The 24098-nt window shown below is 36.8% G+C and overlaps 1 protein-coding gene and 1 long non-coding RNA gene across 8 annotated transcripts in view; one reads left to right on the top strand and one right to left on the bottom strand.

The window, feature by feature from the left end:
• Positions 1-3131, top strand: part of LOC139753867 (glutathione S-transferase 3, mitochondrial-like) — a 35630-nt gene extending 32499 nt beyond the window's left edge. For all 7 annotated transcript variants that reach the window (XM_071670817.1, XM_071670820.1, XM_071670818.1 and 4 more), the window contains one exon: positions 716-3131. In XM_071670817.1, the coding sequence (XP_071526918.1) occupies positions 716-816 (101 nt within the window). In that variant the 3' untranslated portion in view covers positions 817-3131. The remainder of the gene's footprint in view (positions 1-715) is intronic.
• Positions 3052-22694, bottom strand: LOC139753868 (uncharacterized). Its single transcript, XR_011713782.1, has 3 exons — positions 22555-22694; positions 3382-3483; positions 3052-3186 (listed from the first exon to the last, which is right to left on the bottom strand). It is a non-coding gene; the product is annotated as an uncharacterized lncRNA (long non-coding RNA).
• Positions 22695-24098: the final 1404 nt, after the last annotated feature.

The raw sequence follows: 24098 nt of genomic DNA, 5'->3' as shown, positions 1-24098 counted from the left end.
GGATTTTTGTGCCAAGAACTAGTTAGCTTTTCATCTGGTTGGTAGTAGTTGGTAGGCAGTTAGTGATTAGGGAGGTATATTACCAGAACTACCCACCTTGGTATTGGGATGGTTCATGATGGCTGCACAGTGAGCTGGTGCTTCAGTGGTTGCCAAGTTGCACTCCTCTGACTCAGATAGCTGTCTTTTCTTTCTGCCTCACCCACACATGGACCACTGGCATCCTATCCACAAACATGCAATCTCACCACTTCACACATAACACTTGACAACTCTTTAACTCACACAATTCATTCTTTGTACCTCCAGATTTTCGTGCAGAGCACCATGTGCTAGAGGTAGTAGGAAGGAACATTTAGGCAGTAGCATTAGTTATAAGTGGCAGGAGAAGTAGGTAGAAGTCACTAGGAACATTAGGTGGAGCCTCTGCAAACACTTGTGCTAGAGTTACCCTCTATCAATTGCCTGTTAAGGTTGAGGCACTAGCTACAGAGACTATTGTCGTGGCCACCCCCTTGAGGAAGTTCCGGTTAGGAACAGGCATGAGAGATAAGATAGATAGATAGATAGACCCATTCATCTTGCAGTCCTGACATGTTTTTACCTGAAAAGATGTTACTTTCCACCTAGTGTGAAGGAGTGAGAAATGTCAGCATTGTTAGAAGAAAGTAAGATTTTATAGAAACAGCTACTGACACATTCATATTGCTTTCAGATCCTAAGAAGCGTATAAATGGCTCCTTTGCTTACATTGGTTTGTTTGCCATGCTTTACTGCACTGTCCGCCTTGCCACTGGGATGCTAGAATGGTTTTAGAGGAGTCCTTGGCGGCATCTCTTCAGATCCATCTCTATGAAGCCATTTTTATGTGTTTCTCTTTATCATTACATGTTATTGTTGAGAATAACCTTTATTTCATGGTGCTATATATCTTTATTTAACTTCCGGTTTTATGTAGACTATGAAGTATATAAGTATATATACACTAAGAGAGGCTGTGTATGTGTTGTATTACCCTGTGATGTAATCTATCACAAGAATATGTACAAATTCTACTTACATATGTTACAAGTGTGCCCTGTATTATACAATTAAATGTAAATAAAGTAAGAAGTGATAGATATAGGGATGTCTCAATTTACGCAGTAGTAACATACTTGAAAATGGTTGTGTAAATCAAATAATGTAAGCAATTGATATTAGGGGTTTCATTATTGTTAAAACAGACCTGAATATTATTCCATTAAAAACTACAGGATACATGTGCCAGGAAATATGAAATAATCTAATTTGTTCCATTCTCTTCATAACTGAACTTCAGATATACAAGGTTTTAGATACACTGATTACTGTTCCACTGTTGGCATTGGCATTCTCCTTGATCTTCTTAGCACTTACATGAATACCCTATAAAGTTCATTACAGAGTTCAAGAGCGTGCTTCATACCAGCTGTTTATCTCTCTGTTTAAGCACATCCATTTTAACCTCATTGGTGATGGCCTAACATTTCTTTGTACACTGGTAACAGGAGAACTTAAAAGACACTGGTTGCATGATTCATGGGGGAAAAACACTTGCAACATACATTATAGTGCAACACAGAATACTGTAGCACTCAATGATCATAGACTGTATCCATGCCATGCATTAGTGCACTTCTTGCAGATCACTAGCATTGCCACAAAGTGTGCTACTAGCACAGTGATGATCATGCATTCCAAATGTAAATCTGCATAAATCAAGAGGTCCCTATAGATGGGAAGAAAAATCCAACCAGATTTTGAGGTTGTGTTCAGGAAGCATTGGAGTATTAATTGTTTAGAGTTGTCACTTTTAATGGATACTTTGGATTTTTAAGACAGTGTGAAAGTTTACTTGAAAAAAAAAGATGGTGAATGTGTGTTTATTTAATGTTATAATGAGAAGCTTATCTTTGCACAAATTTTTTGTAGTTTTAATACAGAGGGTCCCCTGCTGAATGTTGGCTCACAGTGTGATGTTATGTGATAGCAACATTTGAAAATTACGATACCACTTCATAGAAGGACACTAAATTTTTGCAGTAGAGACAGATTTGATGAAAATTCTTATAATTTTTTTTCAATGTTTATTTCAATTGAAAATGAAAAATGTAGATGTGAGTTTTTCAATTATAGTGCCATTAATATTGACATCAAAGCAAAATTATATCAGATTCTTATTGTTTTCCACCCACTGATGGTCGTCTAATAAAGGACACCAAGTTTTCATATTCTTAAGTTGTCATGTAATTGAGATTTACTAAACATAAAAGCATTGAAATAGGTAATATAATGACCAGATACATCAACAAACATGATTATCGCTCACTGCAGTGGAAAAACTTATTTTGGAAGACGACAAAATGTTTATTCCATCCCCATCCCTCTCCATTGTAGTACTACTTACCTCAATCTCTCATCACCAGCATTCTCAGTAAGAATTTATGGTGAGCTCATTTGGGTTTAATTTATACAATAAAATGATATTGGTGAAATTTTGGTTAGGAATATAACCCCTGTATAAAACATGGGTTTTGGTTATCGACACATTGACATTCCGCTAGAACGATGGATCATCAGGAAAGTAACCCTGTCATTCTGTGAAAACATCCTGTACTGCGCTATGACTTGATTTATGAAATGATTTGTAGTTCATATATTCTTTATACATGGTAGGTGTCTTTCCAGTGATTGTAGTATTGGGAAGAAATAACATATTATTTGTATGGTAATAAAACAGCATGATAACACCTGATTAATCCTTTGGATGCATGCACATTTTGAACTTCACAGTTTGCTATCAAAAAATTAAAGTAGTTCTTTGAGCTTTTGTACTACTTTTCTATCATAAAAACATTAGGTTGCTATACCTAGCAGTTTCTTTCCTTAGAAAGCATGTTAGACAATGAATTTTTTTATCTTAAAACACACATTTTATTGCCCGATGCTCATTTGCTTTACTCTCTACGTATGTGATTTTTTCTTTATGGGTGTAAGTAATACATCATAAACTTGTGTAAAATAATGTAATCCAACTGAGAAAAGTAAAAGCTACAACCAAGATCATCAAAAAAGTGTTCCTTGTTAATGATCTTTGGGAACATATATAAGTTTGATCATTCTCCTATATTGTCAGTACTTTTTCTTCCTTCCATGCCTGGTGTTCTGGAAAGAATAGAAGAAAACTTTTAATTTTGAAATCATTAGAGTTAGGGGATGCTACCTCTTAACTCCCATCAAACCATTATAAATTATCAGAATATTTTCTGTGGAGCAGAATTTTACATAAATATTATTGTCTGTAACTTTCTTAATGTGTGGTGAAAATGCAGAAGTAAGATAATAAACTATGAACTTCACCTGGACAGTAACTGCATGGGCCACAGCTGACTAATGAGTGTTTGCCATTCTGTTTACCATGGGCATCTGGAGATGGTAGCACTTGCTAGGTTCTGGTTTTCACTGTTCGATGAAGAGAAAAAGGAAGATGGCTGAAGTAACAGGAAACTTTCTTTTTTTTTTTTGAGGGTGGTAGACTACAGTCAACCATTGTGAATCATTTGTGAATCATTTTTTATAAGACAGTAGGGGCTGGTTTTCTGGACGATTCTCTTTTTTTTCATACACTTGAAGATAGACATAACAGTTTTCAGAAAGGCAGTACTGGTATCATGAAAAAACATATTACAGGTACAAAAACTGATAATGTACATTGAGAATTGCAAAAAAGAAAATTTACAGACAAATTCATACTAACTGCTCAGAGAGTATACTGTGCTCCCAGTTAATTAGTAGGAAGTGCTGTGAAAGATGTAGAGGTTTTCATATACATCACATACTGCCTTTTGAAGAACTGAAAATTATGTTGGATGTGTTGGTATTTCCCCTACAATTTGGTATAGTTTGCTCATTTGTAACGTTTTTTGATCTTGCAGCAGTTAATAAGGCAGAATTGTAATGCTGAAATGCTGGTTAATGCTTACATGAGGTATCTGTGTTTTCTATGAATTGTGGAAAACTTTATTATCACTTGTGATTGATGTTTGGTTGATAACCATTGCAAGGGACTAAGTAACAAGAATGCTGTTGTGGAGCCTGGAAATTAGATTGGAAACAATGGGAAAAGTATAGTGAAAAATGTTAGAGAGAGGGTAGATGAAGATTTAGGAATAAATTCCTTTACTGAATTTCATATCATTATAGGTGTTATTGGTAAAGGTTATATAAGGTTGGAGAGAGAGAACAGGAAGGGGAGAGAGAATTAGGGATAAATAGAAATAGCACATTATTAATTTCGAAAAATTTATATAGGAGTGAGAAGGATTGCTGTGAAGAGTTCATGAGCATTAATTAAGCAAGGGAAGCATTAATATATGTTCGGTCGAGAAGGTAAATTAGATTAGGTGGTGTGGGTGAATGCTAATGGAGGGTTGAATGGGAACAGAGGTAGTAGATGCATACATGATGAGTTTATGAGGATGAGAAAGATCAAGAGTGAAGTGGAAGGATGAATTTTAAGGAGTAAGTTGCTGTGAGGAGTATGTTTAGGGAAATGTGTGGAATGTTGGCCTATTCTGTGCAGCTACAGGTACCCCACACACCTTTCCCCACTGCAGCTGGGTTATACAAAAGAAATGGGTGTATTTTTGCAAAAGAACCATTAGAAATGTAATAAACATCTTAAGAATTATGAAATCATAAAGAAAATCAGTTATGGTACCACCTTTATGTTGTGCAAATTGTCACATATTCACCTTAAGTAATGGCAGGGGATATCAGTATACTTTGCAGTTTTACACTTTCTGTCCACTAATTAAAATGTTTGTCGGCTCGTGGTGGCCCATATTTCACTTACAATACCAATAAAAACAGGAATATAAAACACGCATAAGTAGGTAGTAGTTGGTAGGCGGTCAATGACCAGGAGGTATATTACTAGTACTATCCACCTGGGTGTTAGGAGGGCTAGTGACAGCTGTGTAATGAGCCAGCACTTTAGTGGTTGTCAGTTTGCACTCCTCTGACCTAGGTAGCTGTCTTTTCTTTCTGCCTTATCTGTACATGGACTACCGGCATTCTGTCCACAATATACAATCTCTTCTTATACATAACACTCGACAACACTTAACTTGCACAACTCATTCTTCGCAACTCTAGATTTTCCTGCGTTGAGCTGTATGTGCTATCCTGCCTTTTGGCAAAATGAAAGGAAAAATAGATAGAAATAGTTAGTAAGAACATTTAGGCAGAAGCATTAGATATAAACATAAGTAGTGGGTAGGAACATTAAGGAGAGGTATTAAGTAGAAGTAGTCAGTGGGAATATTAGGTAGGAGCCTCTGCAAACACTGTACTAGAGTTGTCCCCTGCCAACTGCACACTCTAATGGCTAATAAATGACACTGGAATTCACTAGTTATGAAGACTACTGGCGTGGTCACCCCCTTGAGGGAGTTCCAGTTGGGAACAGGCATCAGATATGTATATAACATCCCTTGACAGCAGAAACATTGCAAAATCAAACTAAAATCATCTTTATGAGTGGCTGGTCCCAGAAAGTGGCAGAGATAATAGACCTTGGAGAGACATTCTGATCCCTGGTGCAATGGTGCAATATTTTTCATTTCAAATGAGTGAAATTATGTTAATAATCAAAACTGCAAGTGATCTAAAACATTCTAATTTTTGAGAGTATCTATGCTGCCTATTTAGTGTCTTCCACTGTACTTGTTTATTATTGTTGGTAGATCAAATTATACCTGCCCTGTGTTGTGTTTATGAGATTATTTGTAGACTAATGGCTTGAATGTTTCATCACAAAAAAAATTTCTTCCAAATTAACATGGAAATGAAAGATTTAAAAGAATATTTTGATGTTCATGTTAAAATTTAAGACAAACATTTTATATTTCATCTTGTGGTACCCCATCTAGAATACACGTTTCAGGACACACTGTCCTTTTAGAATAAAGGATAAAAGAATAATAGATATCTTTCAGTACTTCTCATTCTTTCTGTTATGTATCCCATCCATCCATGCATCTTGATGTTTTTTCTACAACAGTTTTTTTTAAAGGTCTTCCCAAAAATATCCTTAATTTCCTAATTTCTAACCATGCATAACACATATGCATGTTGCTGTATATCTATCACACTTGATATTGTAAATGATAAACCAAAGCTTTATTATGTGCCATCTTTTCAAGCCACTCATCTTTATCCAAATTCCCAAACCTTCTCCCACATATTACTCTTTACAGCTCAGTAAGCTTGGATCTTACATCCTGACTCCATTCAAATCAAATCTTCTACTACCCCCAAAACTTACCCTCCCTAAAAGTACCAACCCAATGCATTCTCTTACTCATCATATTTTTATCTCATATCCCATTTAATCTTGAGGAGAAGGTTCCTAGCACAGGGTAGGGATAACTAGTGCCTGGAAATAGGTTTGTACCTTACTATGCTAATTTTGAATATTAGGACTGGATGTACCATACACTTTTGTAAAACAAACCTTGAACAAGGATAATTAGCCTTTGCTAAGATAATCTTATAGAATGATTCAAGATCCAACTTTTGGCATCTTGAGAGTAAGAGGTGAGTCAAAACTTCCATTTGCAATTGCATACATAACATTTATATTATTTTCTCCTGATTGATTTACACAGATTTAGTAAAATAATTTCCTTATGATATAAAACAGTGTGAAAGAATAGTATCTCCAAGATGAGCTAGACAGACAAATTGTACACTGATTCATCTATTATCAAAGGCTTTTATAAGACTACTGTTTCATCCAATAACCCATGACATATTCAGAACAGTTGTATTATCCAGCATATGGACAACTAATTTTCATGGTGGAATTGCCTGATCACAGTTTTGGTTATCCAGAGTACATACCCATATGATTATGATTAACATTCATTATTATCTACTCCATGCCTGAGAACCAGACTTGTAAATATCCAAGCTAAGAGCCAGAATTTACATCAGGCAAAGAAATTGTGAAGTCTTTGATAATGGAAGAATTGGTGTAAGCAGACAATCTATCAGTACATCACATTTCTTCTTTAGTGTTTACAGCACGTCTCATTGATATACTCCACAGGGTGACTGTACTTAGTTGTGCAGAATATATCAAGGTATATGTACCTTTCATGTTATTTCTTGTTTATACCACATATGGTACAATACCTAGTGTATTACCTACAGAACCAAGTCGCATATATTTGTTTTGAGACGGTTTGGTCATTTTTCAAGTATTCATTTATGTATACATACATAATACAGTTTCACAGTTGTGTTATGCTCAGAAAAGAAGGAAAGCATTTTATACAAAACATTTACACAGTAAAAGTATGAACAGCACAGAATGGACTTGCTACAGAACATACCACAGAAAATAGTTGCAGTACATCATATTTGCAACAAAGCATATCTTGACAATATGCTTCTAATATACAAAGAGCATCCTAGAATATGCTCTCCATAGTAAACTCACAGACTGTAACATACTAAGGTATGATCATAAAACATGCTCTTTCAAGAAAACACACAGTCACCATGGAGCCTGCATCGCTGAGTATGTCCATTTGGAACATGCTCATCTTATAGAATGGAATAGGCACATTTAGAACACAGTGCACTACAGAGTATAAGGGATTTTTACTGCTTGCAGCAAGATATTTTTTTTGTGATGAGATCTATTTAAAGGTTATAACAAGTAAAGTTCTTGCACTATGTATGTGGTACTGCAAGCTCAAATTGTGTTTGAAAACATATTTGTGTAGGATGCTTCTTAGCTCTGCAAGACCTATTGAATACATTGGATGATTTGATTAAGAACAGAACTATTTGTCTGGTGTGGCTGCATCAATATTTGGTCTTGCAAGATCAGAATAGTGTATATCAGTATGTAATTGTAGAAGGAGCTGTTTCATTAATAAAGGCTCTACATAAAGCATTTCAAGTATATAAGCATCACAGAGTCTTTATCCCGTGTTTCAGAAGCTATACAAGTTTTGCTCAGTTTGTTTCATAAGTCTGCAGAACTGTGTGGGAAGTGTTAGTATCTTTAAATGTATTCTGTGAACTGAATCATTCTGAAATCCTGAGAAATTGAGCTAGTCATCTAAGAAGCCAAGAGCTATAGGAAGACAATATTTACCAGAGCAATAAAGCAAGCTAAAGTCCATTGAAGGATTGGTTGCATTAAAGCACTCTAAGCAATATCATTAGATCCTGATTCTCTAGCTTTGTCTCTTTAAAGGCTTAAGTGTTTAGATAATGCAAATAATCCTGTGACACATACAACTTGAGGATAGTCCTTTGATACTAGTACTTATTTCAATCATTAATCAAAATAATTTCATAACTTTAAAAGGCCAAAAACTTATAAATCACAGATTTTTGTAGGGGTTATAGGGTAGTAATTTCATGACAATAACTGCATTATCATCATTATGTATGCTAACGTTCTGATGGAAAAACTTTGTACTAATTATCATGCTAAGCTGACATCCCTACACTCCTGGTGCTCTTTGGAAGGCATAGGTAAAGTTTAGCTACTACACTGGAATATCTATGTATGATAATATCCATATGTCTACTTGTATTGATAAGCTTTTTCTTCCATTTATATGATTAGAAGAAGCTTATCTCAGACAAGAAATTATACATCTATATTATCTTAAGATATACTTCATACAAATGGAAAGCATGTTCAGGTCCAAAAATGGGGCCCTTGAAAGATGTGACTGTATATTGTTTACAGGATTTGTTGGAAGAGATCCTTTCTATCTTTTCTATACTTGTTCTCCAAAGGGAAAAAGAGTGAGTGTTTGCATACTTGCTGAAACCACATTTCTCAGATATGCACATAATGAATCATCATATGGAATAGAGGCCACAAAATAAAGTGCAGTAAAACTGGTGGAAAGGAGTTCTCTGATACAGATCTTGAAAGGCCAGTTATGTAAGTACAGCAGGGTCAGGATATAGCATGAGGTAGATACTAAAACACTGTGTGCAGTATCAAATTGGACTATACTGTGACAATCATTTTCATATTAGATAAGAGGCTAGGGACCTTAGGAAATGACATGAAATATATGCAAAACTTATGGAAATAAATGTACCAAATAATTCTCAAAACATCCCTAAGTAGTTAACATAATTTACAATTCCATTAGAAAATGACGCAAAGATTTCTGTATTTGTTACATCCATATTTCTTCAGGACTGCTGGATGGGCTAGGTAAGTTTTTCTATATTCTTTTTGAATATGTAGTTAACTATTAGTTCATGCATTAGGTAAGAACATACTGAAGAGAACTCTGTAACATATGTATATTTATATTCTATTTATATATGTAATCGCCGTCTCCCGCGATATTGAGGTAGCGCAAGGAAACAGACGAAAGAATGGCTCAACCCACCCACATACACATGTATATATATAAACGGACCAAACATGCACTTATACATACTTATACATTTCAACGTATACATACACAGACATATATACACATGCACATATTCATACTTGCTGCCTTCATCCATTCCCATCGCCACCCCATCACACATGATATAGCATCCCCCATGAGGTAATGCTAGGAAAAATACAAAAAAAGGCCACAATGGTTCACTCTCAGTCTCTAGCTGTTGTATAATGCACCGAAACCACAGCTCCCTTTCCACATCCAGGCCCCACAAAACTTTCCATGGTTTACCCCAGACACTTCACATGCTCTGGTTCAATCCACTAATAGCACTTTGACCTCAGTGTACCACATCACCTTCTACGACATGCAGGGAATACGTGGGAAGTATTCTTTCTCCCCTATCCCCAGGGATAATATATATATATATATATATTTTTTTTTTGCTTTGTCGCTGTCTCCCGCGTTTGCGAGGTAGCGCAAGGAAACAGATGAAAGAAATGGCCCAACCCACCCCCATACACATGTATATGCATACACGTCCACACACGCAAATATACATACCTACACAGCTTTCCATGGTTTACCCCAGACGCTCCACATGCCCTGATTCAATCCACTGACAGCACGTCAACCCTATATATATACATATATATATATATTACAGAGGTATAAGTTTGTTGAGTATTGCTGGTAAATTATATGGGAGGGTATTGATTGAGAGGGTGAAGGCATGTACAGAGCATCAGATTGGGGAAGAGCAGTGTGGTTTCAGAAGTGGTAGAGGATGTGTGGATCAGGTGTTTGCTTTGAAGAATGTATGTGAGAAATACTTAGAAAAGCAAATGGATTTGTATGTAGCATTTATGGATCTGGAGAAGGCATATGATAGAGTTGATAGAGATGCTCTGTGGAAGGTATTAAGAATATATGGTGTGGGAGGAAAGTTGTTAGAAGCAGTGAAAAGTTTTTATCGAGGATGTAAGGCATGTGTACGTGTAGGAAGAGAGGAAAGTGATTGGTTCCCAGTGAATGTAGGTTTGCGGCAGGGGTGTGTGATGTCTCCATGGTTGTTTAATTTGTTTATGGATGGGGTTGTTAGGGAGGTAAATGCAAGAGTTTTGGAAAGAGGGGCAAGTATGAAGTCTGTTGGGGATGAGAGAGCTTGGGAAGTGAGTCAGTTGTTGTTCGCTGATGATACAGCGCTGGTGGCTGATTCATGTGAGAAACTGCAGAAGCTGGTGACTGAGTTTGGTAAAGTGTGTGGAAGAAGAAAGTTAAGAGTAAATGTGAATAAGAGCAAGGTTATTAGGTACAGTAGGGTTGAGGGTCAAGTCAATTGGGAGGTGAGTTTGAATGGAGAAAAACTGGAGGAAGTGAAGTGTTTTAGATATCTGGGAGTGGATCTAGCAGCGGATGGAACCATGGAAGCGGAAGTGGATCATAGGGTGTGGGAGGGGGCGAAAATTCTGGGAGCCTTGAAGAATGTGTGAAAGTCGAGAACACTATCTCGGAAAGCAAAAATGGGTATGTTTGAAGGAATAGTGGTTCCAACAATGTTGTATGGTTGCGAGGCATGGGCTATGGATAGAGTGGTGCGCAGGAGGATGGATGTGCTGGAAATGAGATGTTTGAGGACAATGTGTGGTGTGAGGTGGTTTGATCGAGTAAGTAACGTAAGGGTAAGAGAGATGTGTGGAAATAAAAAGAGCGTGGTTGAGAGAGCAGAAGAGGGTGTTTTGAAGTGGTTTGGGCACATGGAGAGAATGAGTGAGGAAAGATTGACCAAGAGGATATATGTGTCGGAGGTGGAGGGAACGAGGAGAAGAGGGAGACCAAATTGGAGGTGGAAAGATGGAGTGAAAAAGATTTTGTGTGATCGGGGCCTGAACATGCAGGAGGGTGAAAGGAGGGCAAGGAATAGAGTGAATTGGAGCAATGTGGTATATCGGGGTTGACGTGCTGTCAGTGGATTGAATCAGGTATGTATGTAGGTAGGTATGTATATTTGCGTGTGTGGACGTATGTATATACATGTGTATGGGGGGGGGTTGGGCCATTTCTTTCGTCTGTTTCCTTGTGCTACCTCGCAAACGCGGGAGACAGCGACAAAGTATAATAAATAAATATAAATAAAATATATATATATATATATATTAAATTTATATATATATATATATATATATATATATATATATATATATATATATATATATATATATATATATATATATATAATATTTTATTATTTTACTTTATCACTGTCTCCCGCGTTAGCGAGGTAGCACAAGGAAACAGACAAAAGAATGGCCCAACCCACCCACATACACATGTATATGCATACACGTCCACTCACGCAAATATACATACCTATAAATCTCAACGTATACATATATATACACATACACACATTTACACATATAAACATGTACATAATTCATAGTCTGCCTTTATTCATTCCCATCGCCACCCGCCACACATGAAATAACAACCCCCTCCCCCACGCATATGCGCAAGGTAGCACTAGGAAAAGACAACAAAGGCCACATTCGTTCACACTCAGTCTCTAGCTGTCATTTAATAATGCACTGAAACTACAGCTCCTTTTCCACATCCAGGCCCCACAGAACTTTCCATGGTTTACCCCAGACGCTTCACAAGCCCTGGTTCAATCTATTAACAGCACGTCAACCCCAGTATACCACGTCGTTCCAATTCACTCTATTCCTTGCATGCCTTTCACCTTCCTGCATGTTCAGGCCCCAATCTCTCAAAATCTTTTTCACTCCATCTTTCCACCTCCAATTTGGTCTCCCACTTTTCCTCATTCCCTCCACCTCTGACACATATATCCTCTTGGTCAATCTTTCCTCACTCATTCTCTCAATGTGACCAAACCATTTCAAAACACCCTCTTCTGCTCTCTCAACCACACTCTTTTTATTACCCTATTATTACTTACTCGATCAAACCACCTCACACCACATATTGTCCTCAAACATCTCATTTCCAGCACATCCACCCTCCTATGCACAACTCTATCTATAGCCCACACCTCAAACATAACCATTTTTGCTTTCGTAGATAATGTTCTTGACTTCCTCAAATTCTTCAGCGCTCCCAGAACTTTCGCCCCCTCCCCCACCCTATGATTCACTTCCGCTTCCATGGTTTCATCTGCTACCAAATCCACTCCAAGATATCTAAAACACTTCACTTACTCCAGTTTTTCTCCATTCAAACTTACCTCCCAAGTGACTTGACCCTCAACCCTACTGTACCTAATAACCTTGCTCTTATTCACATTTACTCTCAGCTTTCTTCCTTCACACACACTTTACCAAAATCAGTCACCAGCTTCTGCAGTTTATCATATGAATCAGCCACCAGCGCTGTATCATCAGCGAACAACAACTGACTCACTTCCCAAGCTCTCTCATCCACAACAGACTGCATACTTGCCCCTCTTTCCAAAACTCTTGCATTCACCTCCCTAACAACCCCATCCATAAACAAATTAAACAACCATGGAGACATCACACACCCCTGCCGCAAACCAACATTCACTGAGAACCAATCACTCTCCTCTCTTCCTAGATGTACACATGCCTTACATTCTCGATAAAAACTTTTCCGTGCTTCTAACGACTTACCTCCCACACCATATATTCTTAATACCTTCCACAGAGCATCTCTATCAACTCTATCATATGCCTTCTCCAGATCCATAAATGCTACATACAAAACCATTTGCTTTTCTATTTCTCACATACATTCCTCAAAGCAAACACCTGATCCACATATCCTCTACCACTTCTGAAACCACACTGCTCTTCCCCTATCTGATTCTCTGTACATGCCTTCTCCCTCTCAGTCAATACCCTCCCTTATGATTTCCCAGGAATACTGGCAAATTTATGCCTCTGTAATTTGAGCACTCACTTTTATCCCCTTTGCCTTTGTACAATAGCACTATGCAAGCATTCTGCCAATCCTCAGGCACCTCACCATGAGTCATACACACATTAAATAATCTTACCAGTCAGTCAACAACACAGTCACCCCCTTTTTTAATAAATTCCACTGCGATACCATCCAAACCTGCTGCCTTGCCGGCTTTCATCTTCCGCAAAGCTTTTACTACCTCTTCTCTGTTTACCAAATCATTTTCCCTAACCCTCTCACTTTGCACACCACCTTGACCAAAACACCCTATATCTGCCACTCTATCTTCAAACACATTCAACAAACCTTCAAAATACTCACTCCATCTCCTTCTCACATCACCACTATTTGTTATCACCTCCCCATTTGGTAAACAGAGAAGAGGTAGCAAAAGCTTTGCGAAAGATGAAAGCCAGCAAGGCAGCGGGTTTGGATGGCATTGCAGTGGAATTTATTAAAAAAGGGGGTGACTGTATTGTTGACTGGTTGGTAAGGTTATTTAATGTGTGTATGACTCATGGTGAGCTGCCTGAGGATTGGCGGAATGCTTGCATAGTGCCACTGTACAGAGGCAAAGGGGATAAAAGTGAGTGCTCAAATTATAGAGGTATAAGTTTGTTGAGTATTCCTGGGAAATTATATGGGAAGGAATTGATTGAGAGGGTGAAGGCATGCACAGAGCATCAAATTGGGGAAGAGCAGTGTGGTTTTAGAAGTGGTAGAGGATGTGTGCATCAGGTGTTTGCTTTGAAGAATGTGTGACAAATATTTAGAAAAGCAAATGGATTTGTATGTAGCATTTATGGATCTGGAGAAGGCATATGATAGAGTTGATAGAGATGCTCTGTGGAAGGTATTAAGAATATATGGTGTGGGTGGCAAGTTGCTAGAAGCAGCGAAAAGTTTTTATCGAGGATGTATATATATATATATATATATATATATATATATATATATATATATATATATATATTTTTTTTTTTTTTTTTTTTTTTTTTTTATACTTTGTCGCTGTCCCCCGCGTTTGCGAGGTAGCGCAAGGAAACAGACGAAAGAAATGGCCCAACCCCCCCCCCCATACACATGTACATACACACGTCCACACACGCAAATATACATACCTACACAGCTTTCCATGGTTTACCCCAGACGCTTCACATGCCTTGCTTCAATCCACTGACAGCACGTCAACCCCGGTATACCACATGACTCCAATTCACTCTATTTCTTGCCCTCCTTTCACCCTCCTGCATGTTCAGGCCCCGATCACACAAAATCTTTTTCACTCCATCTTTCCACCTCCAATTTGGTCTCCCTCTTCTCCTCGTTCCCTCCACCTCCGACACATATATCCTCTTGGTCAATCTCTCCTCACTCATTCTCTCCATGTGCCCAAACCATTTCAAAACACCCTCTTCTGCTCTCTCAACCACGCTCTTTTTATTTCCACACATCTCTCTTACCCTTACGTTACTTACTCGATCAAACCACCTCACACCACACATTGTCCTCAAACATCTCATTTCCAGCACATCCATCCTCCTGCGCACATCTCTATCCATAGCCCACGCCTCGCAACCATACAACATTGTTGGAACCACTATTCCCTCAAACATACCCATTTTTGCTTTCCGAGATAATGTTCTCGACTTCCACACATTTTTCAAGGCTCCCAAAATTTTCGCCCCCTCCCCCACCCTATGATCCACTTCCGCTTCCATGGTTCCATCCGCTGACAGATCCACTCCCAGATATCTAAAACACTTCACTTCCTCCAGTTTTTCTCCATTCAAACTCACCTCCCAATTGACTTGACCCTCACCCCTACTGTACCTAATAACCTTGCTCTTATTCACATTTACTCTCAACTTTCTTCTTCCACACACTTTACCAAACTCAGTCACCAGCTTCTGCAGTTTCTCACATGAATCAGCCACCAGCGCTGTATCATCAGCGAACAACAACTGACTCACTTCCCAAGCTCTCTCATCCCCAACAGACTTCATACTTGCCCCTCTTTCCAGGACTCTTGCATTTACCTCCCTTACAACCCCATCCATAAACAAATTAAACAACCATGGAGACATCACACATCCCTGCCGCAAACCTACATTCACTGAGAACCAATCACTTTCCTCTCTTCCTACACGTACACATGCCTTACATCCTCGATAAAAACTTTTCACTGCTTCTAACAACTTGCCTCCCACACCATATATTCTTAATACCTTCCACAGAGCATCTCTATCAACTCTATCATATGCCTTCTCCAGATCCATAAATGCTACATACAAATCCATTTGCTTTTCTAAGTATTTCTCACATACATTCTTCAAAGCAAACACCTGATCCACACATCCTCTACCACTTCTGAAACCGCACTGCTCTTCCTCTTTACAAGCGGTCACAGTGGTGTGCATAATCTGGTATATGCTGAAAACCACGGGAAAATGAAAGTGATAAGTTCTCAAGTGCACTTTCCTGTAATGATCATATCGTCAGGGGAGATACAAGAATGAAACAGATGTAGGACAGTCAGTTGATATACAAGAAATAGATGTAGCTAAGACGCCACTGGTAAATAAACGTTACTGGATAGTGATGTTCAGGTTGGTGTGTTTGGGCCTGGCAACATGCCAATCATAAAATTCTTATGTGGACGAGAAGGGGAACTGTTTACAATTTTGTGTACGGTAAAGCTATCCAATGTGTACAGACCTTCATTAATATTAATGTTACAATTCAGTGACATTTCTTGTGGTAAAGGAGTTATCATTGAATTGGCATTACTCCAGTCAATACATTGGTTATAATTCTTAAGGAAAGCATTTGATTATTGTCCTGTTCTTCTATTATAATTATGTTGCTTAATTTTAACATAAAGATTCTTACCAGTCTGCACAACATAAGACATATAACAATTTTTCATTAATATATTCTTTATAGTATTATTACTGCTGAAGGCTACATTTACATTAAGGATTTAAGCAACCTGGGAAGTAATGTAAAATTATCACTAAAAGAGAGAACTAAAAGGTTATTGGTATCAAGAGGAGGTCTGGGTTTAACTCAATGAAACATCTAGGATACTTTAACTTGGATTCAATAGAATATATCTTCACAAACTCATCATCAAAAAATTCTGGACTGCATATATGTAATGATGCAAGAAACATCAACTGGAATGATGATAATCTAACTCTGTCATGTTTAACTAAGTAATAATGAATATATGAACAAATGGTGGGTTTTCTGTATATAATAAACTTAAACATGTTTCTACTATGGATCCTGCAATCTAAAAATAGTAACATAATTATTTACCACTTATACAGTAAAGTAGATAGAAGGTGCTAAATTGTTAAGTAAATGGGGAAATTTTTGTGAATTTTTGTTTGTTGGCCAAACACAAAGAACATCTACATACTTAAACCAAACTGCCTTAGAGGGTAATTCTGTTAAGATTAAGTAATCTTTATGTGGAATTCTTTGTCTGTGTCCTGGCACTACCTTGCTGATGTGGGAAATGGCAATCAAGTATAAAAAAAGAAAATATACAGTTCATCATATTATTTACTAAGCTGTACATTTTGAATCATGAGACAACTGACCACTTGCCTCCCTTAACTGTTACAGTATTTTTCTTAATACTGTATTCCTTTTATATCATTTTTAGTGTAAGAATTAGTTATAAATCTACAGAAGAGAATTGAATTGTGGAGAAAAACATGTAAACATTATAACTTACAATATCATTTACCAAGTCAAAGACATAAGTTATAAAAACAAATGATTTGACCCCAAGTGCTAGGTAAAATCTTTCTTATATTTTTTTCTGAATACATATAGATAACCATTAGTTCATGCATTAGGTAGGAGCATCCTGAAGAGAGCTGTATAAAAAAAAATATGTGTATAAATGATACTATTTACCACATCTTTCATTAAGTGAGATTACTGACCATTCACTTCTCTGAGCTGGAAGCATTTTAAATTGTAGTTCTGTAACGCCCATACCTCTATTACTGTATTTTTATTATTACTGTACTTGGAATAATTCATTTTAAGTGTATAAATTAGTCAAGAACCTACCAAAGAGAACTGTGTAAAAATTATATATCTGTAGGGAATAGGGGAGAAAGAATACTTCCCACATATTCCCTGCATGTCGTAGAAGGTGACTAAAAGGGAAGGGAGCAGGTGGCTGGAAATCCTCCCCTCTCGTTTTTTTCAATTTTCCAAATGAAGGAACAGAGAAGGGGGCCAGGTGAGGATATTCTCTCAAAGGCCCAGTCCTCTGTTCTTAACGCTACCTCACTATCATGGAAAATGGCGAATAGTACGAAAGAAAAAAAAAAAATATATTAGTAAAGAGGTGCTAAAGAATATATATATAAAAATACACTTTACCATATCACAGGGAGATGGACCAAAGGCCGAAATACAGATAATAACCCTTAAAACTTTATGTAAACATTGAAAATAATTTATAGTAATGTAACAATTAAAATAAACTAAGATATAGTAAATAGAGAACATCATACGACAGCTACTATATCTATCCCTTGATTTTGGGCCAACTTATCCCCCAACCCACATTCTCTTACTAATATTGCACAGCTGCCAATTGTGATATCCTCAGACTATGTAAGTAATTAAGTACATCTTTTTCATAACTCGGGAAAAGTTTAAAAAACACCTTCCCAAGTTTTCCTCTATTTTCCAAGACCTCTTCAGAGGGGGAAAAAACAAAAAATTAGTATATGAAAATCATGAACAAGTCTGAATATAACAAGGCTCCTAGCCTAACTCACTACTAAATGAGGAACAAAGTGGCACCAGAGGAACCTGGTGACCAACTTGACCTCAAGGAAATTCAGTCCAGATACAGCCCAATACTGCTGTTTTTATGTTTGGCACATCATAAATGTAATTCATCAAAAAGTCATCCACTCTATATGTGTAGACTGGATGATTTGTTAATATATTCCATTTATGATGTGAAATATATAAACAGCAATATTGGATCGTAGCCCAGACTAAATTCACATAAGGTTAGGTTAGGCACCAAGTTCCCCCAGATGATGGTGAGTCAGGTGCAACCTTCTAGAGACAGTGGTGGCTTTGAGCTTTGTTCCTTTCAAATTTTGTTTATATGCCTTCATGTAATATTCTAACGCTATTCTGCCTTAAGAAGTCTTGCAAAATATGAGAAAGCTTGGAAAGATGTTCATTTTTATGTGAGGTATAAAGATTTTGTCTACCCCATGGTAGTGCTGTGGATTAACATTAATAAAGTACATGTATGTTTTTCTTTTAATTGTGCTTCTTAATTATTGCTTTTACTTATTTGCATGTTGCTTGAGACATTTCATGTCCATGCATTTATTTAAACTAATTTTATTTACTCATTATTCATCCCTGAATATATGTTTGTCAGTGCATACTATTTATTTTATTGTTTTCAATATTTACATTATCATTACTATTGACATAAATAACAGTATAAGTATTAGAAAAAACAAAACAAACATATATGTTTATGCCTTACCAATGGAAGTTATACATTTCATTGAAATGTGTCATTGCACGTACACAGACTTTTGGCCATGGTAGGGCATTCTTCGACCATCATTTAATGCAGTCTTTGCTGGCATCAAAATGTGGATCCTTTGCATCAGTCTTCATCAGATATGTATACTTTGGCATCTTTTTCAAGTAAAGGCAAGTTTAGTCACAGTTCCCATCCTGATCTAGTGTGTAACCTTTCTTCTCTATAATTTCCTGGAGTTCCTCTTTTGCTCACTCAAGTCTCTGTATCACCTCTTGCAGCCTCATCTGACAGAATCACATTTCTCAGGCCAACATGTTTGATAAAATTATGTAGCCAGCTTCAGCTAGCTGTAAATTTACTTTCAGGAGTGGCTTACCCTCTTTCTTCATCAACTCCTCATGAATCCTGATTGCTTTATTTTCAATCATCTGGCCTGTCATAGGAAACTGCTGCACATGAATTGCCTGCACCGAGATTTTTGGAGTATCCTCCTTCTTCATATATATCAGTATCCTAAGATGCATAGCCATTAAAAAAAAGGAGAAAAAAAGGCTGAGAAAAGGCTTTCCTGATAGATATGCTTTTCTTCTTTATAAAGTGGATGCTGTTTTCATCAATGCCACAACAGCAAGAAACTGCTGAAGCGATAGACTCAAGCTGGAGATCATTCAGTAAAGGTTTTTCTTACCTTTTTGGCAGGTTCACTTCTAGTTGGAGTACTTGCTGGATGCTTATGCTTGGTGGTGACTAATTCAAGTATGCATAGTGTAGAAATGTATGAGTGGCAAACAATACGTCCTCACTCTTTGAATGTTAGCAAAGAACTGATGCAATGAGCACATGCTATGTTAAAAAAAATGGGAATAAAATTAGGTACCTGCACTACATTGAAGTTGTTAAATGATATTCTGCTATATCGTGACACTACCATATAGAATATATCCATCAGTTTTTATGTTAAATGATATTGTGCTATATCGTGACACTACCACATAGAATATATCCATCAGTTTTTATGTGACCATTAAATGTGATTTCATTGCACTACACAGGACAGAGTGAATGAGGCCTTTTCTTGTCTGCTTCTGGTATAAACATGGGAAACAATGAACAAGTATGAGAAAAAAGTAATTGTCTAGGGTGTGAGATCATATGGATGGGGACTGTACCAAACCAAATGCATGTATTATCTTAATTAAAAAGTCCTCTATTTATGTGACTTCAGGACCATGAAGTCACTATGATAGGTGTAGGTGATCCAGTACTGGATGAGAAATATGACAATCAGGCATCATGGCCCAGCCTTCATGGCTTTTCTTTGAAAATGCATGTGGGTTTACCTTAAAGCAGTTTTGTACAAGAGAAATGATGCCAAACAAAATGTATAGATTTGTGCATGATTTCATGCTATTCATAATCTGCAGAAATTTGAGTTCTATTACTCTATAAATAATTGTCAGTAATTATACATTAATTACATTTAAACATCATTATTACTGTGTATTACAAAAATAAATGATAAATATTTGGAACACCTCTCACCTGCCACTTGATGTAATGAAATGATCAAAAGAATATTTGAGCAGGTAATTACAGCAACACCTTTCCATTCATGTTTCCCCATGAGATTTCATTATCTGCCTTATAAAATTTACACCTTAATCATTTCATTTTGAAATCTGTCTAGTAAGTGCCAGCTCTTGCTCTTTATTTAAGCTCATCTTAATCCTGTGATGAAAAATTTATCCATTAATGATGCTGACTTCATTTTTTGGAGAAATTTAAAGTAAGCTTCATAAAAAATAATGGTAGGATTAGTTTACAGGCCCCTTGCACAGACATAAGAGGCACATGAAAGACTTCAGGATTAGGTAACGGAAATTAGTAATGAGCATGATTGATCATAGAGGGAAATTTTAACATATTAGTATCTCAGTGAAGGAATCCCTTTCCAGTAGCTCTGGGTGCTGACTCTTACTTATATTTGCCTGATAGTGACATAATACAATAAGTAAAGATATCTACAGATGATGAGGACATAATAGATTTAATTCTAGCTACAAACATGGTGCTAGTTAATATTGTTGAAGCTGGAAAAAAGTTTAGTAAAAGTGGTCAGTGACAAATTACTTTTGAGGTAACTTTGAACACTATATGTACTATTGTTCACATGAAGTTTCCATAAAAATACTACATTCTTGTCAGAAAATTTTGGGATGATGTCCTCAATGAAAAAGATAAGGACACAGATTGGAAAGAGTACAGAACTTTCAAAGTAGTAGAGGGAACTTATGTAGCAATATGTTGTAGATGATGTTCTTCCAAAACTAAGCTTATATGGTAGAATGATGAAATAAAGAATAAATAAAGTATCTGCTGTCTAAGAAAGTACGACAAAAACTCAAAGAGGCCAATAACCAACATGACTGAGTTAATTATGTAAATTTGCACAGAGAATCTAAGAGACAGACATCAAAGGAAATGTCAGTTTGAAGCATATGATGCTTAAAAAGGCAAAATAACCCAAAGCAGTTTTATAGTTACGTTAGGAGGAAGTCATCACCCATTCAACTGATCCTTTATTTATGGAAAGCGTAAACTTGGTTCAAGACAGCAAGCCATGCAAAGATCTTAAATGATTTCTTTATAGCGTTATTTACAACTGCAGACACAAGTCACATCCTGAATCCAGCCCCTCTGCTAAGAAAGAAAACACTGTGCAGCATATTGACATAAAAGTTGAAGATAAACAATCAGCAGTTAATGGAGTAAAAGTGAGTAAAACAGCAGGCCCAGATAAGATTTATCCGAGGACATTGAAAGAGATGAAAAATGAGAAAGCTAGGTCCTTGACTGCTCTTTTCAATAAATTCCTCTGTAAATGGAAAGTCTCAGATGAATAGTAGCTTGCAAGTGTAACAACAACATTAAAAAGAGGGTAATAAGTCACTGCTTGGAAATTATTGTCTGATTAGTTGGAGAAGTTATAGAAACCACCATTCTCTACGAAACTAAACCATTTAGAGTACCACCCCTTACAAAATTATTCTCTGCATAGTTTTGGACAACAATGCTCATGTCAGACTAATCAGCTTGATTTCTTTAATAATGATATATTCACGAAGTACGTTCAAAAAGTAAAGCAGTCGATTTCATCTGGTTGGAGTAGTAGTTAATAGTCAAGCCTCAGAATGGTTTGACATGACAAGTGGTGTGCTGCAGAGATCAATCTTGAGACCTGTTCTTACCATGTATATTAATGGGCTGAATTGTAAAACATCAAAACTCAAAGAGGATACTAAGCAGGAAAATATACCTATATCTGAGAAAACATTTGTAGCTTCCACCTAACAAGACAAATTGATGGATTGGGCAACATTTCACACATTAGTACTGTAATGAAAATGAGAAGGCAAGTCAAAGTATGAATCCTGTTGAGCTACAAAAGCTAAATAAGGAAAATGCCTTGGATGTAATAATATCTGGTGACTCAAAGCCAAGTAAACAGTGCACAGAAACAGTAAAAAGGACATGCAAAACTGTCGGATCCATAGTTTTTTCATTTAAATCTAGGGAAATTATCCTCACCTCTTACAATATACTGGTACATCCCCATCTTGAGTTCATGTTCAGTTTGGATACTGTACTTGAAAATAGACATGGACAGGACGGAGAGAGTATTAGCATCAAACTACTAGGATGATTCCTGGACTGAGAAAGAAATCCTGTGAAAGCCAACTAAACAACTTGAATACATTTAGCCTAGAAAAGAAAAGGTTAAGAGGTACTCAAAATTATAGTGAATGTAGTAATGAATATAAATTCATGAGAGAACTTCCAAAGATGTCCACATCATCATATTTTCATGGTACTTAGACACTGGGGCTGTTACCATAATATGACAAAAAATATGTCATACAAGTTATACAGTGTTTTAAAAAATGAAGTTTAAGATCTGTTCCCTCATTCTCATCCAATACTAAATGTGATCTAAGTTATTTAGATATTCATATATATATATATATATATATATATATATATATATATATATATATATTTTTTTTTTTTTTTCAAACTATTCGCCATTTCTCGCATTAGCAAGGTAGCGTTAAGAACAGAGGACTGGGCCTCTGAGGGAATATCCTCACCTGGCCCCCTTCTCTGTACTTCTTTTGGAAAATTAAAAAAAAAAACAAGAGGGGAGGATTTCCAGCCCCCCACTCCCTTCCCTTTTAGTCGCCTTCTACGACACGCAGGGAATACGTGGGAAGTATTCTTTCTCCCCTATCCCCAGGGATATATATATATATATATATATATATATATATATATATATATATATATATATATATATATATATGAATATATATATTTTTTTTTTTATACTTTGTCGCTGTCTCCCGCGTTTGCGAGGTAGCGCAATATATATATATATATATATATATATATATATATATATATATATATATATATATATATGATTATCATTATCATCAGTATACTTAATCACTGTTTCCTGCATCAGCGAGGTAGCGCCAAGGCATAGACAAAGAATGGCCCATGCACTCATATACACATATATATACAAAAATGCCCAAACACACATATGCATACATATACATAACAAAATATACACATGTACATACACATACACAGACATATATATATATATACACATGTACATATTCATACTTGTTTGCCTTTATCCATTCCTGGTGCCACCCCGCCCACAGGAAACAGCATTGCTACACCCTGCTTCAGCGTGGTAGTGCCAGGAAAACAGACAAAAAAAGGCCGCAATCGTTCGCACTCAGTCTCTAGCTGTCATGTGTACTTCACCGAAACCACAGACCTTTCCATGGTTTACTCCAGATGTTTAACATGCCCTGGTTCAGTCCAGTGACAGCACGTCGACCTCAGTATACCATATCGTTCCAACGCACTTTATTCCTTGCATACCTCTCACCTTCCTGTATGTTCAGGCCCAGATCACTCAAAATCTTTTTCACTCCATCCTTCCACCTCCTTTGGTCTCTCGCTTCTCCTTGTTCCCTCTACCTCTGACACATATATCCTCTTTGTCAGACTTTCCTCACTCATTCTCTCCATATGTCCCAACCATTTCAACACAC

This window comes from Panulirus ornatus, chromosome 15 (assembly GCF_036320965.1).
Source record: "Panulirus ornatus isolate Po-2019 chromosome 15, ASM3632096v1, whole genome shotgun sequence".
Taxonomy (NCBI): domain Eukaryota; kingdom Metazoa; phylum Arthropoda; class Malacostraca; order Decapoda; family Palinuridae; genus Panulirus; species Panulirus ornatus.
Note: the sequence above shows the minus strand (reverse complement) of the source record. Positions and strands in the feature narration are given on the sequence as shown.